General features: G+C 55.4%; 1 protein-coding gene across 8 annotated transcripts in view; it reads left to right on the top strand.

The window, feature by feature from the left end:
* Positions 1–17588, top strand: part of GTF2IRD1 (GTF2I repeat domain containing 1) — a 112727-nt gene that overhangs the window by 83683 nt on the left and 11456 nt on the right. The window contains exon 22 of one of the 8 annotated variants that reach the window (XM_032606913.1): positions 400–549. The exons of the other annotated variants lie outside the window; for them this stretch is intronic. Coding sequence (XP_032462804.1) covers positions 400–440 — 41 coding nt within the window. The 3' untranslated portion in view covers positions 441–549. Of the gene's footprint in view, positions 1–399; positions 550–17588 lie in introns of those variants that run through there. 8 annotated transcript variants of the gene reach the window in all.

The following is a 17588-nucleotide window of genomic DNA, read 5'->3' as shown; positions in this document are numbered from 1 at the left end:
ATGTCACACGGCTAGCCAGTGGCCTGGCCGGCCTCTAGGCCCATGATCTGTAGCACTTCGCCCCCATGGACAGGTAGGCCTGTGCTTCTGGGGGCTGCAGGACAGAACAAGGGTACGGGGGCTCAGGTGCTCATGAGAACATCACAGACCTGGGGACCCTCTTCTCATCGGCCATGGGGGGCAGGACACACGTCCCCTGGTGCCACCTGGGGTCCCTGGCCCAGCCCTGCTCTGTGACAGGCCACTCAGCCCTCTGTGGACCTGCCTTGCCGCAGGACCGTGGTGGGCGGCCTGCGGTCCGCTCGCCTGCCCCGCAGCAGGGGCCCCGTGACCCTGTCAGCCCTGTGCCACTGAGTCAGCTTCAAGCCACTGCCCGTCCCGACTTCACTTTCTGCCCAGGTTGGTGTCAGAGCCGGGCAGTGTCCGTCCTCTTCCCATGAGCGGCAGCAGGAAGGATGGCCGGGCCTCCCTTTGCTGACGGAGAGGAGAAACACGGCGAGGCAGTGCGTCGGCCTCCCCCTGCACACCCTGTGATCCCCAGCCCCTCCTACCCAGAAGGAAGGGCCCCGTGGAGACCTGAAAATATAGCTGCTCCAGGGGTATGCACATATTTTAACGAGTTTGAAAAGCAAGAAATACACTTGATCGTATGCTGGGCTGTGAGTTCAGCGCTTTGCACGTCACCTTTTTTTGTCCCCTTTTTACGGATGAAGAAACTGAGGCCAAGGGAACTTCACAATGACTTGCCTTGGACGCCCAACCTGTAGTGGAGGAAGCGTTGGTTCCACACCTGGCTCCCTGCTCCGTCAGGGAGGCCCACTGATGCCAGGCGGGCGGCACGTAATTCAGAGCGGCCACCAAATAGCGGAGTGTCGGGCTTTGGGGAGAAACACTGGGGGCCGGAGAGGCAGCCAGCAGCCATTGCCCCCTTCTGGGGGGGGTGACCTCTTCCACTGACCACGGCTCACCCTCCAGCAAGGGGGCCTCGACAGCTCATCTTCCTGTTCAAACAGCTTCTTGAATCTCAGCCATCACCCCAGGGTGGCCATCTGCCCCCCATTTCTCTGTGCCAGTCTGCCCACCCACCCATCGGCCTTCCCTGTGGCCCCTCTGTGTGCAGAGAGGGCCCTTGGAAATGCTTTCTCTGCCCACGTGGTATGGGAGAGGGTGGCAGGCTGCCTAGAAGAAGAGATGGGCACCTGGCCCTGGCCCCAGGCCTCAGGGATGGGACTGCCAGCGCCTTTCCAGGCATTGGCGCTCTGGGCCGGGTGTCAGCCTGGAGGGACTGGGGCAGATGGGCTGGCAGGCCAGCTGTGTGCTTCCTAACGCCATTTGTCACGCTGGGCTGGGAAGGTGTCCAGACTCACAGGGGGCCTCCGAGGGTTCACCAGAGGTCGCTGGGTGCTGTTCCTGCCCCAGAAAGGGCTGTTCCCAAACCGTCCATTAGACAGTTGCTGAAGCCTGACGCGGGCCAGCTCCTGGGGTTCCGAGGTGAACTGGAGCAGGTCGGGTCAGGTCTCTGGGGAAGGCGGAACGTTGGCAGGTGCCGTAGCCTGGAGAAAGGTAGGCTGTAGCTGTGCACCTGGAGGGGTGTTAGATGATGTGCTTTGGGATTGGGGGCCGAGGTGGTGTGGGGGCCATGGGAGAGCACAGGCTGGTGCTCGGACAGACCCAGGTTGAAACCCCAGACGCCTCTTACTAACCCTGTGACTCTGGGCTCATTATTTCACATCTCCGAGCTTTCACTTCCTCATCGGTGAGATGGAGATGGTCATATCTACCTCGCCGGGTGATCTGAATAAGTGGTGGGCATTGGTGGGTGAGCCATGGAGGACGGCTTTCCCCCTGCTGGTGCTTGAGAGAGATGTTTGTGAAGCCCTCGGCCCTGGGCCAGCTGTGATAGGAAGGGCTCAGCCAATGGGGTTGGCAGTTGTTACTGTTATTCCTGGAGGTCGGGAAGGCTTCCTGGAGGAGGTGACATTAAGCTGGGCCTTGGAGTTGAGCAGAAGGGTGTGTGGTTCTAACACAGGGCACAGCCTAAGTGGGGGCACAGAGCGGGTGTCTGACTAAACCAGGCTTGATCCCAGGGGCCTGAGTGAGTGAGGCCTGGACGAGGTGCATACCACTGGAAGCTCCTTGCCACCTGGCCAGGCTGCTCCCCAGTTCACCCACCTGCCTGCAGCAGCACTGAGTTAAATTAGGGACACTGGGCCAGGGGCCAGAGAGGCAGGTGGCTGGGGACAGTCTCTGCCCTCAGCAGCACCAAGTCAAGGTGGGTCTCTCCCCAGACCCAGAGGGGCCCGAGGCTGTGTAAACCCAGGACAGCAAAGGGGCTGTTCATGATATGTTGGGAAAGATCAGTGGTGACTAAGGAAGGAGAGGCCCTCCGCCCAAGTAGCTGGTGTAGCAACAGCTGTAGAACATTCTAGTAGGTCGGGAAACACGAATACATACCCATGGTGGAAATCTGGAAAATACAGAGATCTCACTGCCCAGATGGCTGTTTATTTTTACGATGATACATTTCTTCCAGATTTTTCCCCAAGCTTATTAATTGTATATCTCGTCCTTTCCATAAATTCACACACACACACGCTTAAGCATAAGTATTTTCCCATGTCTTTAAAACACTTTACAATGGTCTGTCATCAGGGTGCATCATAGTTATATAGCAGCCCTGTCCCCCGAGAATGGACATTGGGGCAACTTCTCACACTGTGGATACCTAACATCCACGTCATGCTGATGATTTGCTGATTACCAAGCCTTCCCATACCAGCACATTTGATCTCCCCCAATAACCAGTCCTACAGGAAGAAACAGGCTCAGAGAGGTTAAGGAACTCGCTGGAGGTCACACAGCATGTGCCCAGGCTTTCCCCACCCCCGACCTTTCATCCACACTGGGTAGGTCTTTGCTGCCCCCTTCTGGCTATCAGCATCTGTAACAGTCCTGCCTGTCTAACCCTTAAGGCTCATAATCCTTTGAGTTCATTTATTTGCACAACAACAAAAAGATTATTGAATGCCTGTTGTACACCAAGCAAGATCTGGGAACACAAAATAGAAAAAAATCTCTACCCCCCGTGGTGCTTATATTCTAATAGGGGAGACAGGTAAATAAGAACAAATAGTATCATATTTCAATAGTGACAAGTGCCATGGAGACACACACAAAAGATAGCACTGTCAAGAGCACAATTTTAGAGAGGCCACCAGAAGTTAAGGCCTGAATGAAGACAGGGTATAAGCCATGTAGAAATCTAGGTCAATGATCAGGGAACTAAGATCCCACATGCCGTGGGGCAACTAAGCCTGCGTGCCACAACTACTGAGCTCGCGCACCTCACTAGAGCCCCCGTGCCACAAACTACAGAGCCCACGTGCCCTGGAGCCGACACAACCACAACTAGAGAAGAGAAAACCCACACGCCACAACTAGAGAGAAGCCCGCGCACCACAACGAAGAGCCCGTGCCGCAACGAAAGATCCCGTGTGCCTCAATGAAGATCCCGCGTGCCACAACTAGGACCCAGTGCAGCCAGAGATAAATTAAATAAATAATTAATAATAAATGTTTAAAAAAAAAAAAAAAGAAATCTAGGTTGAGACATCCAGGGAGAAGAGTTGTCAGTGCAAAGGCCCTGGGGCCCTGGAAGTATTTTGAAAGTAGGGCCAACAGGATTGCTGAGAGTGAATGTGGGGAAGGGGAAGGAGAGAGATCAAGGATGGCATCAAGGGACTTCCTTGATGGCCCAGTGGTTAGGACTGCACGCTTCCACTGCAGGGGACGTGGGTTTGATCCCTGGTCGGGGAGCTAAGATCCCGCAAGCCACATGGTGTGGCAACAAAAAAAAACCCAAACAAAACAGGATAGCATCAAGATTTTGTCCCAAGCAGCGGGAGAGGGAAAGGGAGGTGAGGATCTGAGTGGTGGGCAAATTTGACACCCAAGTGGACAGATTGGGAAGGCAGTTGGATCTACAAATCAGAGAGAGCCCCACTGAGGGGTATAGCTTAGGGATAGAGCATTTGACTACAGAGAGAGTCCCCCTGGAGACATGCAGTCGGGAGCCATTCTGTATTTCATGCATTTTAGTCATGAAACTGGATCACAGTGGGGTTCAGCATGGATAGTCAGAAGGGGTTCGAGGATGAACCCTGGGGCCCTCCAGCATTTAGAGCTGAGGAGAGACAAGTGAACCCCCAGAGGGTGTGATGTCCTGGAAGCTGAGTGAGAAACTGTTGAAGAAGGAGAGTGATCACCTGGGCCCAGTGCTGCTGCAAGGTCAGGATCAGACCTGAGATGGGACTGTGGGATGGAGCGCCCAGAGGTCCAGGGATGGCGAGGTCAAGAGCAGTTTCGGGGGCTTCCCTGGTGGCGCAGTGGTTAAGAATCCACCTGCCAATTCAGGGGACGCGGGTTCAAGCCCTGGTTCGGGAAGATCCCACATGCCTCAGAGCAACTAAGCCCACGCGCCACGACTACTGAGCCTGCGTGCCACAACTACTGAAGCCCGCGCGCCTAGAGCCCGTGCTCCACAACAAGAGAAGCCACCACAATAAGCCCGTGTGTCGCAACGAAGAGTAGCCCCCCTCGTCGCAACTAGAGAAAGCCCGCACACAGCAGCGAAGATCCAACACAGCCAAAAATAAATAAATACATTTATTAAAGAAAAAAAAAAGCAGTTTCAGGGAGGGGAGAGGACCTGAGTGGAATCGTGGGCTCAGGGGAGAACAAGAGAAAAGAAATGAACTCATCAGCTGCAGATGATGGCCCTTTAGGGACAGAGGAGAGGTGGGGTGGGAGCTGCAGGGTGAAATGGGATGAGGAGAGGCTTTTAGAGGTTGAATAGTGACAGTGATTTTAGAGAAATGGATGATATGGCAGCAGAGAGCGTGGGGAGAGTGGGCAGAGGAGGGACGTCCTCCTGAGAACAGGAGGTGGGGAAGGGGGTGCTGAGAGCACTGCCAGAACCCCTCTGCACACAGCGGGACAGGGGAAGGGTGACCGGGGCGGAGGGAAGATTGTTGGAGTCAGCGTCCTAGAGGGAGGGCTAGAAAGATGGGAAGGGACAGTCTCAGAAGGAAGTATGACCTGGACACCGTGGAGAGGCCACCAGTGTTGATGACTAAGGGGTTTGGACATGACTGGAAAGAGGAGAGGAGGTCGAGACAGGGAGGGCCAGGGGCTTGGAAGGCATGTCTGCCCGCACGTTGATCCCCAGGAAACAGGACGGATGGCAGCGGTGTGGGTGTCCTGAGCCCCGTGCAAGTTCAGTGCCACCCGCAGGCAAAGACCAGTCCTCCCCCTTCCCCAGGAGAACCAGCTCCCCGCAGGCAGGCCACGTGCATCTGGGGGTCTGGGAGAGCTTCCCAGGGAGCTGACGTTCCTCCCGGGGGACGGGTGGATTGCAGGCTGAGGGGCAGCACTTGCAGAGGTGGGGAGCCCTGAAGTGACCATCCATGTCCAACCCTCGCTGAGTGTCCACGGCGTGCCAGGCCCCAGGCCTTTCCCCCAGAGCCTCGTGGGGTCTTCACAGCAAGCCTGCGACGTAGATGCTGTTTTCATTCCCCGTTTGCAGCTGAGCACGCTGAGGCTGAAGGAAGCAGTCGCATAGGTAACACAGGGCTGAAATCATACCCAGGGCTGTGCCCTTCTGGAGCCTGGGCGGGTTGGGCAGTGGGGGGAAGATCGCAGAAAAAGAATAAGGCCGAATCATGCACGGCCTTGACCTAAGCTCAAGCTTTCTCTGGTGGCATTGGAGGCTTTTTCAGTCAAGGAAATGATAGGGTTGGATTTGTATTGTCTTACGATTGCCATGGTAACCACACTTCCACCTACCAAGGTGGATGGAAGAAGGCAAAACTGGAGCAGCATGGGCTGTGGGACCCAGAGATGGGTGGGGTTAGGATCTAGAGGTGGCAGTGGGGCGTGAGGCGGGAGAGAGGGTAGAAGGTTCCAGAAGGGTGATGGTGGTGTCCATCCCCAAGGCGGGGTCTGCAGGCCTGTGGGACATCCAGGAACAGTCGTGGTGCTGAGAGCCTGCAGGGTGGCGCTGGGGCTGGCCTGGGTGAGCGTGGAGCCAGCAGAGAGGGCCCAGGGCAGAGCCGGGAGCACACCGACCTCCAAGAGACCTTGAGGGAGAGGAGCCTGTGAAGGAACAGAGGAGGTGGAGCCCCAGAAAAGGAGGTGGAGGGATTTGCGGGTAAGAAGCGCTGAGTCAGGCAGCTGTTTGCAAATCTCCCACGAGAGCAGAGTCCTGGGCAACACCAGAGAGATCAAGGAAATGAACATTCTCAAAAGGTTCTCGAATAGCAGTGGCTTAAAAAAAAACAACAACAAAAAGCCTTGTTAGGTAGTGAGTTCCCCATCACTGGAGGCATCCAAGCAGCCATTCACCTGGAGGCACTGCAGGAGAGGCGGGAGGGGCTTTGCCCGCTGCAGCTACCTTTGGCTTGTGCATCCTGTGCCTGTCTGCCCGGAGCCCCAGCCCTTTAGAACTAGGGAGGGCGCAGACAGAGGGGTCTCCCCACGCACTGACTCACTTCCCTCTGCTGCCCGGCTCCAGGCTTCCCCACAGCTGCCCTGCCCCAGCTCCCTTCTGGCCAAACACAGGCTTCCAGCTTCCTCTCCTTTTGGTTTGGTTCTTTGGACCCCAGCAGCTCAGCCCTCCCTGCCAGCTTGGGGGAACTCCCTGGTGAGCAGCAAACCCGCCCACCCCCGGAGCAGGGGCTCGGGCCCCACAGAGCAGAGCAGAGCTGCCGACTTCCTGTGTGACTCCAGCAGCAAGTCCGGTTTTGCCTGCCTGGGCCTCGCTCTCCCTCTTTGCAAAGTGGGAAGAGTCACACTGGGGGTGCCCCAGCAGGGCAAGGAAAGGAGGAATAAATGGCCCGTCGTGCGCGGAGGGGTAAGGCGGAGAGGCCGGCCAGGCCGGAGCGTGGAGGGCCTGGAAGGCCTGGCTTTGCAGCGTGGACTGGACCCTGCAGACCCGGCCTTGGCAAGCTCTTCCGCTGACGTCCCCGAGGCCGGAGCCCGAGCACCCCCGCGGGGCAGGGCCGAAGCTCTGCCGGGCCCCAGCTTTACCTAGGAAGCCCCCATTCCAGAGAGTCTACACTTGAGTTTTTCATTCAAGGAACTATGTCAGATTACATTCTGCTGAGAAAATAGATGTTCCCACTCGACCTACTTCCCACCCCCCAGCGTTCCCTGAGGCCCAGTTTGAGAAGCTCAGCTGTGGGTGAAGGGTCTGCGGAGGGGAGGGCTGTGATCCCATTTGCGGGGAGGGTACAAGGAGGGAGCGGCTCCAGCCCCAAATGGCACCTCTTGTCATTGTCCCCATTGGGGCCTCTGCTAGGTCTCCGCAGAGGGGTCTCCTGTCACTCATCGGGTGCCTGGCAGGAGTGGGCTTCCGGAGAAGGGGACCTGAGCTGGGCCTGGGATTGACCTCAGCAGAGGGCATTTGGGGGTGGGGGGAGGGACTGAATAGGAGCTGGAACTAGTCGCCTGCTGGGCCCTCGGGAGCTGGGTGACCTTGGATGAGTTAACTTACTGTCTGTGACCCTGGATACGTTAACTTGCTATCTCTGGGCCTCGAGGTCACATGGAGCAGGGACAGCCTCGTGGTCCACCCCCGACCCTTGTCACGCACCCCTGCCTCCCTCTCTTCCCTACGCCACCCCCCTCCACCCTTCCAACTCATAAGAGCTCAAGATAAACCCTGCTTTCTCAAGTTTCTGAAGATGCCACAGTTCCAGTGCCAGCCGCATGTTTCTCCACTTCATTATCTCTGCTTTCCTTTGTTAATTGGGCTCCAGTAATGATCTCACTTCTGCCTTCCCGGGAAGAGCTGGCATCTGCTGGGTGGGGCCTGGAGGCCTTTGTGGGCAGACGCCTGGCTGCCAGGCCCAGAACTGGCCGGCTGCCTCCTTTCCTGCAGGAGGGGGGGCCCCGCCCTTTCCAATCTGGGTCGTTGGCCGCCCCAGTCTGCCCACTGGGCTGGTCAGTGGTCCCAGCCCTGCCCTCCCTCAGCTCTGCCAGGTGGGGGAAAGGGTACCTCAAGGTTCCCAGCGGCTGTTAGACAGGGGGCTTCTCAGGCCCCAGGAGCGAGCGGTGAGGGGGGCTTCAGGCTCTTCTGCAACATTCCAGAAAAACCTCACCGAAACTAGTTCCCCAGCTGGGACCACCCCAGCCGACAGGAACAACCAACGCCTTATTTAGGCTAGGATGAGATCAGCTCAGGGTCACCAGGCCCTGCGTGCGCGGAACAGAAGCTCTCGCTGGCTGATAATGCGTCTTTGAGCCACGCAAGTGGAGGCCTGGGGGGTGGGGCACGAAGGATGGCTCAGCGCACGTGGCTTACCGGGTGGACAGGATCTTTCCAACCTCCTGGGCTGGGTGGGGTGGGGTGGGGGAGGGTCTGGTGGCAGAAGCGACCTCATGGTGGGAGGTGGGGATGGGGACAGGACAGCACAGTCTGCGGAGGGACCCCTGCAGGTTTGGGAGCTCAGGACCAAGTACTTAGTCTGTGAACGGTTCCGAGGTGTCTTCAGGGCTGGGTGTAAGTAGCTTTTGATCAACGCCAATTAAAGAGAACCCTGCCTCGTGGAACTTGCGTTCCGGTGTGGCTGCAGAGAACAGACCATGTGCGAAGGGTAAAGTGTACCAGGTGTGAGTGCTGAGAAGTTACAACCCTAGATGTGGGGCGGCCAGGGAAGGCTGGTGAGCAGGCCTGGAGGCGGCAGTAGTGAGCCAGGAGGGCAGAGCCTGGCAGGCCGAGTACAGACTGCAAAGACCCTGTGGTCCCCTGCCAGGGTGGGAGGCCAGTTCGGGCGGAGGACCCGGTAGGAGATGAGATGGAAATGGGAGAGAAGGCCGATTGTGGACGCTGGATCAAGATGCTGACCCTTGTTCCGAGTGAGCTGGGAGCCAGGGCAGGCTTCCGAGCAGAGGGGAGACAGAATCCAGTCTAGGATCTAACAGGATCCTTCTGGCTGCTGGGTGAGGACACACAGGGTGGCAGCAGGGGGCTATGTAGGGAGTTGGTCCTGGCAAAGCAGGTGAGGCCCAGTAGTGGCAGTAGTGGTGGTAAGTCCTTGACTCTGGGCAGAGTTTGTAGCTGAAGCCGACAACTTGCTGATGTGGGCTGTGAGAGAGAGAGGAGTTGAGTTTGACCTCAGGGATTTGGGCTGAGCTTCTGGAAGGATGGAGGTGCGGGTAGGTAGCTGAGACAAGGAAGATGCAGGAAGAGCTGGCCGGGGGTGCGGGGGAGTCTCAGGCATATTTGTGGCGTGCTAAGTCTGGGGTATTATCCAGGCGTGGTTGCATGTAGAGTGGGGGCGGGGGGCGTGTCCAGGGAGTGGTCCAGGCTTGAGATATAATTTGGGGAATCGCAAGCATATCGCTGGTATTTAAAGCCCTAACTAACAGAATGAGATCTTTGGGAGTGAGCGGAGTCAGAGGACCAGGGCCCTGGTGCCTTCAGCCTTTGTGGGTAAGGAAAAAACCGGGAGGGGCCGGGAGTGGGTGGTGTCCTGGGGCTGAGTGGAAGAACCCCGTTCTCCCTGGGGAGGCCCTTCTCCCCTTGCGGCCGTGAGGCTCCCACGGCCCAGAGACGCGGCTGAGCGTCTTGCAGGGATGTCAGGGGTCAGGCCCTGAGCCATGATGGCTTCTCAGCAGGCCGCAGGCCCACTGTGCAGGGTTATAGATGCCACCCAAGGCAAGCGGGAGGAGGTTTCCCCTCCGTTGCGCGAAGTAGGGGAGCCCCAGGTTTCCACTGTCTGTTCCGTGAAACAGCGGGTTCTGCACGCCCTCTTGGGTGGGGACCTGGAGAGTGGCAGGGCTGGGTGAAAACACCTTCTCTGGTACCAGCAGAGGATCTCCTTCGCTGGGGAAAGGAGGATGGATTTGCCCCACAGACAACAGAGAGCCCTCAGCGAGTTTAAAGCGAAGGAAGGACATGGGTGGATAGACTGTTTAGAAAAATCTGAGTGGCTTGCAAAGCAGAGGATGAATTCGGGGAGGGCAGGTGAGAAGACCCACCTGGATTTTTGGATGGAGACAAGGGGGCACAGAGGGGTTTCGTCGGCCGCTGTAACAAATTACCCACTCGGTGGCTGAAAGCAACACAGGTTTATCTCCTTACAGTTGTAGAGCTAAGAAGTCCGAAATGAGTCTCACAGGGCTAGTCACAGTGTCCGCAGAGCGGGTTCTTTCCCAAGGCTCCGAGGGAGAACCTGTTTCCTTGTCTTTTCCATCTTCTAGACGCCACCTGCGTTCCTTGGCTTGCAGCCCCTCCTGCATCTTCAAAACGCATCCATCCGACCTCTGTTGTCCCCTCTCCCTCTGCTTTCGACCTTGCCTCCTTACAAGGACCCTTGTGATTACATTTAGGGTCCACTCAAATAACCCAGGATAACCTAGCCACCTCAAGATCCTTAACTTAAACACACCAGCAAAGTCCCTTCTGCCATGTAAAGAAACATAGTCACAGGCTCCGGGGATTAGGGCATGGACAGCTTTGGGAGCCACTAAGCCAAGGTTTTCCTCTTGAGCGACCGTGTAGGAGGTTGGAGCCAGGGACCCACGAGAAGGGAGGAGGGACAGGTTTGAGGGGACCTGGAGAAGCCAGCCCGGGATGTGAGGAATCAAAGGTGTTCGAGGAAGCAGGCGGAAACATGGGTTTGGGGGTTGCGGGTCCAGAGAGAGTGAGAAGAAACAGAAGTATAGATGGAGCAGAAGGAAGATCTCTTCCCTCCCCGTGTGCAGCGACTGAGTCGGACACTCCTGCCCTGTCCTCCCAGCCACAACAGAACGAGGCTGTACTGCCAGGTGGTCAGTGGGCTGGGGTGAATCCTGGCTCTCCCTCTAACTCGCTGTGTGACCCGGGGCACGTGACTTCCCCTGTGTGCCTCAGGCTCCTCGTCTGTAGGATGCAGACACTCCTAGGACCAACTTTGTAAGGTTGTCAGAATGATTAAGTGAAGGAAGCCATGCAAAGATCTAAGAAGAGTGCCTGGCACGCAGGAGCTTAATTTCTCAGACAGAAATTATTTACCGAGCGCTTGTGATGTGTCGGGTGTTATTGCGGGTGCTGGGGCTGTAGTCCTGAACACGTGCAAACAGACTGCACGCTCAGCCCACAGGAAGCATCTGTTCTCGGGTCGTTGGCTGCAGAGTTTGCTGTACAGCATGAGGATCGGGATTGGTACCCGATCCCCGCGTGAGGCAGTAGAGCCCTCCCTCGCCTGTGCGCTCCGCTGCCTCCATCTGCCCACCTTGCCCAGGCTGGGAGCAGATGTCCTGCTCATCACATTTAGTGTGTGGCATTCCGTACCTGGCCAGTCGTGGCCACAGTTCGGCCTTGGGACCATGGAGGAGGGAAGGGGAGAGGAGAAGGAAGGACACGATTTCCCTTGGGCTGTCCGTCCAAGACAGACCCCCACAAGAAAACCTGGTACTTGCTCTGCCCAGCCAGGTTTGCAGGTTCGAGCACAGAGCTGCAGGAGAGTTTGTGAGAAAGCCCTCTGAGGAGGTACTGGGCTGTTCTCGGATGGGAAAGCAGCACCCAGGGGTCAGAGAGACCTGGGTTTGAGCCTCAGCGCCACCCATCGCAAACCATGCGGCCTTGGTGGCTGGGAAGAGGCACCTTGACTCCTCTGAGCCTCGGTTTCCTTATGTGTAAAATGAGGATCATAACACCTAGAGGTCAGGCTTTTCGTGAGGAATAAAGAGCATCACTGTGTAAATCACCAGGCACGGTCTCTGGTGGGCATGTGTCATCAGCAAGTGGAGGATTTGCATCCCAGTGTCTGGCAGCTGGGAGGGCAGTGAAAGGGCCTGGAGCCCCAACAGGGGAGGCCCCAGCCAGACAGCTCTCTGTTGGCCATTGTTCCAGGCTCTTGTGTGCAGTGGGTCAGCTGAAGGTCAGACAGCTGGGCACCAGGGAGGAACCTGGATCACCTGCCCAGGCAGGTTGTGGTCCACCCACCATGCACCTCCATCCCAGGGAAGGGAGATGGATTGATGGGGGCACAGAGCCCAGCTCGAGGGAACTCTGGGGGAGAAGGCTTGCTTTCTTCCCTCCCCTGTCCCCCTCCCCAGTGAACCCCATGCACTGATCAGATCCGTCATGATCCCTGGCTCATAACCCACTCTGCCATCAATCCCTGCATGTAATCGTCAATCGATCAATTGATTGGTGGTTGTAACTTTTTATTTTGAAGTGATTTTTAATTTACAAAAAGTTGCGAAGATAGCACAGAGTTCCCAAATACCGTCTGACCCGTGTGGGATGTAACGTCTTGCATAACCATGGTCCCTTTGTCAAAACTAAGAAATTAACATCGATTGGTGCCATGCGATTGACTAAGCTATAGGCTTTATTTAGATTTCTTAAGTTTTTCCACCGATGTCGTTTTCACATTCCAGAATCCACTCCAGGATACCGCACTGCATTTAGCATTCATTTATTTTCATTCTTTCATTCGTATTCCCACATATTTGTTTGCTCACTCGTTAATAAATACTATGGTGAACGCCCATGAACCCACCACCCGTCTCAGAATCAGAACAGAACCAATAACGTACATCCACCTACGTGCTCTCCCTCATCCTGTCTGCCTCTCTCCCCAGAACAAATATTCTGAATTTTATGTGTGTCATTCTCTTGGTTTCTTTCCCTTCAAAATTGCAAAACTGCAGGAAAAAAAAAAGCATAGTAGAAGAATAAGAAAAAGAATAGGAAAAAAAAAAGGAATCCCTGCCTATATATTCTTTGTCAGGATTCATTAATTCTCTTTTTTGTGTTCGTGTGTGTTAATTCTTCTTTCTTCTTTTTATTTTTTTATTTATTTTTTATTTTTTGGCTTCACCATGCGACATTCGGGATCTTTTTTTTTTATAAATTTATTTATTTTTGGCTGCGTTGGGTCTGCGTTGCTGCACGCGGGCTTTCTCTAGTTGGGGCGAGCGGGGGCAACTCTTCGTTGCGGTGCGTGGGCTTCTCATTGCGGTGGCCCCTCTTGTTGCAGAGCACGGGCTCTAGATGCACGGGCTTCAATAGTTGCGGCACGCAGGCTCAGTAGTTGTGGCTCCCGGGCTCTAGAGCGCAGGCTCAGTAGTTGTGGGGTGCGGGCTTAGTTGCTCCACGGCATGTGGGATCTTCCCGGACCAGGGCTCGAACCCATGTCCTCTGCTTTGGCAGGCGGATTCCTACCCACTGTGCCACCAGGGAAGCCCAGACATTCGGGGTCTTATTTCCCAGACCAGGGGTTGAACCCAGGCAGGCCCTTCGCAGTGAAAGCGCCGAGTCCTAACCATTGGACTGCCAGGGAATTCCCTGGAGTCATTAATACTTTCCTTTTTAAAAAAATATTTATTTGTTTATTTATTTGGCTGTACCAGGTCTTAGTTGTGGCACTCGGGATCTTCATTGCGGCACACAGGATCTTTAGTTGCGGCATGCATGTGGGATCTAGTTCCCTGACCAGGGATCGAACCCAGGCCCCCTGCATTGGGAGCGCGGAGTCCCAACAGCTGGACCACGAGGGAAGTCGCTGGAGTCATTAATTCTTAACATTTGCCAAATTCCTTCCCTCTCTCCCTCCCTCTGTCTCTCCCACAGGCACAGACCCCGCCCCATTGATTTCTGTCTCTGCCTCTTTCTCCATTCAAAGTAAGTTGCAGACATCTTGAGTGTTCACGCCTAAATATTTCAACACACAACCCACAACTCTCCAGAACAATGCTATCTTTTGGCAGATCCACAATACCGTTGTCACACTTATAAAACTTACTGACTCCCTGTCATCTAATAGTCTGTATTCAAATTCCCAAAATGTCTTTGATACCGTCGTCCCCCATGATTTAATCACTGCTCACAGGTTGATTTCGTTTAACATGCCTATTGCATATATAATACGGGCCTAAACCAAATTATTTCATTTTGCTTTTCTTTTTAACTTTCTAAAAATTATTATTTATTTACTTAGTTGCACCAGGTCTTAGTTGTGGCAGGCAGGCTCCTTAGTTGCGGAATGCATGTGGGATCTAGTTCCCTAAACGGGGATCGAACCCAGGCCCTCTGCATTGGGAGTGCAGAGTCTTATCCACTTTGCCACCAGGGAAGTTCCTTATTTTTTTTTAACTTTTATGACCAAGGTGTCCTATTGTAACAAGCCTGGGACTTGCTTCTGTCACTTAACATGACATAACACAAGGTTGAAATGTGTGGCCATAGCTGTCTGTTTTCAGGGCTCTGTAATATTCCACTGAGTGACTGTACCAGGATTGACTTGTCCATTCTCCTGTCCTTGGCCATCTGGGTTCCCTCCATGGTCTTGCCGTTACTAAGAACGCTCTTAGCACGCTTGAGTATGTTTTCTTTGGCACACGTACGAAAGATTCTCTTGGGTACGTGAGGTCATGGGCCTGGGGAGGGCTTCCACCCCACTGCAGCATGGCCATTCCCTCTCTGAGCCTCAGCTTCTCCGTCTGTAAAACAGATGGAGGACTTCCTTGCGGGTCCAGTGGTTACGACTTGGCGTTTTCACTCCCGAGGGCCCGGGTTCAATCCCTGGTCGGGGAGCTAAGATGCCACAAGCCGCGCAGCCTGGCCAAAAAAACCCCTAGAATTCCTGTTGCCCCTAAATACAGATCATGGAAGGGGTTAAGCGATGAACTGAGTTTTACCCTTTTATCCTGGCAAAGGTCTGGTGCCGGGAAAGGGAGGTATTGTGCAAGTCGCAGGGTCCCAGAGAGGGACTTGGCTCATCCCCCACCTGAGCGGTCCCTGCTTCCTGCACAAGGCAGCTGTTCTGCCAAGGCAGGGTGCCTGTGGATATCCACCCTCTGCTCTCTCGAGAGCCAGGCCCGCCCAGGTCTGCTTTCTGCCTGGATCGCCCAGCCCAAGCCTGGCAGAGAGGAGAGGCTGCTTCGAGAGGGTTGAGGAGGAATAGTTATTCCACTCTTCCCCCGAGATCCGCTCTCTCCCTCTGAGCATCATTCCTTGCTGCTGGCTGCCTCTGTGTCATTTTGGATCATGACTTCAGCACGCAGTCATCAGCCTGAGCTGGGGACCTCAGACTAGGTGCAGAAAGGCCAGGCTGCTCAGGGCTCGTGTACTTTGCCCCAGGAGGGGGCTGTGAGGCCACCCCAGGCATCACCCCGAGCCGGCTGGCCTAAAACTGTGTACATAGCGTGGCTGTGGTTTAATAAGCTTGGTTGCTTTCTTTCCCCAGGCGAAATTCAGTTAACCCTCAGGCTAACAGACAGCAGATTAGAAACAACAAGATGAGAGCTACAGTAGTGAGATAGACAGTAGTGAGAGAGAGAAGACCAGAAAACTGGAAACAGCAAGAGGCAGGAGAAATGCCAGCCTGGGGCAGTGGGGCACAGGTCACTGCAGCCAGGGCAAGTTCAACAACGCTTTCTGGACAGCACTGGCGGTCAGGTCATGAGGGTGACCTCCACCTACCCCCAGCCATGTGCTTAATAAGAGAGGGGTACTTGATGAGTTTTAGAAAATGGTCTCCCCCACATGAGTAAAGCAAAACCCAGGGACTTAAGAGAACAAACTTCCATCATCTGGAAGAGTTTTGTACGGAAGATTTCGTTTCCTGAGACTACACGAGATAACTGAGGCACTGACCTGGTAATAACATCAATGATAACTTGACGCTGGTGGCATAAGACCTTAAATGTTTTTATGTACCGTGTCATTGGATCCCTCCCAACAGGCCAGGATTCCCATTTGAGGGATGTGGAAACTGAGGCTCACAGAGGTTGAGTGCTTTTCCAAATACCACACAGCCTTAGGGTTACAGTCAAGATTGCCTTGCAACCTTCTGGGCCAGGGAACTTCCCTGTCACTGGCCCTGAGGACCCCCTTTCTCCCCACTGTCTACAGGCATTCAAGCAGGTACATTGAGGGCACACCACACTCCTCATGGAGCCCTGTGACATTTCCAAATGGAGAACATTCTGAAATGTTTGCAACCGTTGGTGTCCTTAAAACCAACCTGGGTTCAGAGAAGCTCAGGCAGGACCCCCCCCCCCCCCAGAGAAGAAGAGTAATAACTAGACCGTAGACCGTGCCAGGCACGGACATAACGTCCTCACCTCATCCTCACGGCAGCTCCATGTGGTCATTGTTGCTAATTTTTTTTTAAGGTGGTTTTTTTTTTTCTGTTTTTAATTTTTGGCTGCGTTGGGTCTCGCGTGCTGCGCACGGGCTTTCTCTAGTTGCGGCGATTGGGGGCTACTCTTCATTGTGCTGAGCGGGCTTCTCACTGTGGCGGCCTCCCCTCTTGCGGAGCACGGGCTCTGGGCGCGCGGGCTTCAGTAGTTGTGGCACGAGGGCTCAGTAGTTGTGGCTCACGGGCTCCAGAGCACAGGCTCAGCAGCTGTGGAGCACAGGCGCAGCCGCTCTGCGGCATGTGGGATCTTCCCGGACCAGGGCTCGAACCCGTGTCCCCTTGGCAGGCGGACTCTCAACCACTGCGCCACCAGGGAAGCCCTGTTGCTACTTGCCAGATGAGGAAATCCAGTGGTTGCCTAAGGTCACGAGCTAATAACAGAGCCAAGATTTGAAACCAGGCAGTCAGACTTCAGAGAGTGTGGTCTTAACTCCTGGCAACAGGGCTGCACCTCAGAGCCTGGGAAAGACCACTGGGTGTACGGCCGAGGCCCCGTGGGGCCCCAGTGATTGTGCCTCACCCCCCTCCCCATGTTCTCATGTTTCCTGATCCTAGTTTCGCCCACAAGCAGAGCAGACTCAGAGGTGATGGCTGCCGGGACCGTCCCACCCCAGCCTAGGCTAGGACAGCCGCTGCCCACAGCCATCCTTGGGGAGGTCCCTGGTGACCCCAGGCCTGGCCACCCCCTCTCCAGACGGTGGGTGTGTGACGGTGGTGGCAGGAGCCTGGATCTGTCAGGAAGGAGTCCTGTGACCCGCCCGCAGCCTGCCAACAGGCCCACTTGGCTGGAGGTGCAGGCTAGCAGGATGTATGGGCTTCCTCCTCCACACCGGGGCTCGCCAGGACTCGGCCAGGGGCCAGCTGAGGACAGTGGCCATGATTCACATCACAGGAGACCAGCTCTGTCCTGGGCACCTCCGAGCCCCCCGACACAAGCGTGTTCAGCCCTCCCCCCTGCATGGAGCTGGAGGGCTGGGGCTCAAGCAGGAACACAGGCAGGGCCTCTTCACCTGGGGTTCAGGTTCAACCTCCCAGCAACTGCGTCACTCCTTTGGCCTCACCACCCGAGGGGTTGCCTCTGAGTACACAGAGGACCAGCGCCTCTCTCCCCTCCAGCCCCCGCCAGAGGCTAACCTGGCCTATTTCATTCAAAAACTAGTCCTCTAAGAAAAATGGAACCCCCTTCCTCCAAATTAAGTAAAAACAAAGAGGTGGGGGAGAAGCCAGGAGCAGCTGTGGGGAAACGTGGGCATCCTCTCAGAGGCCCGACACTGAGCTGGGAGGATCCAGTGGTAACGCGCGTCGTGGGCCTGACAGTCTGCACATGGGACGTGCTTGGTCCACTCAGCAGCTGTGATTATTCTTGGTATTACGGAAAAAGGCCCCTAAACT

This window comes from Phocoena sinus, chromosome 15 (assembly GCF_008692025.1).
Source record: "Phocoena sinus isolate mPhoSin1 chromosome 15, mPhoSin1.pri, whole genome shotgun sequence".
Taxonomy (NCBI): Eukaryota; Metazoa; Chordata; class Mammalia; order Artiodactyla; family Phocoenidae; genus Phocoena; species Phocoena sinus.
The sequence above is the reverse complement of the archived record's forward strand: the minus strand, read 5'-3'. Positions and strand labels throughout refer to the sequence as shown.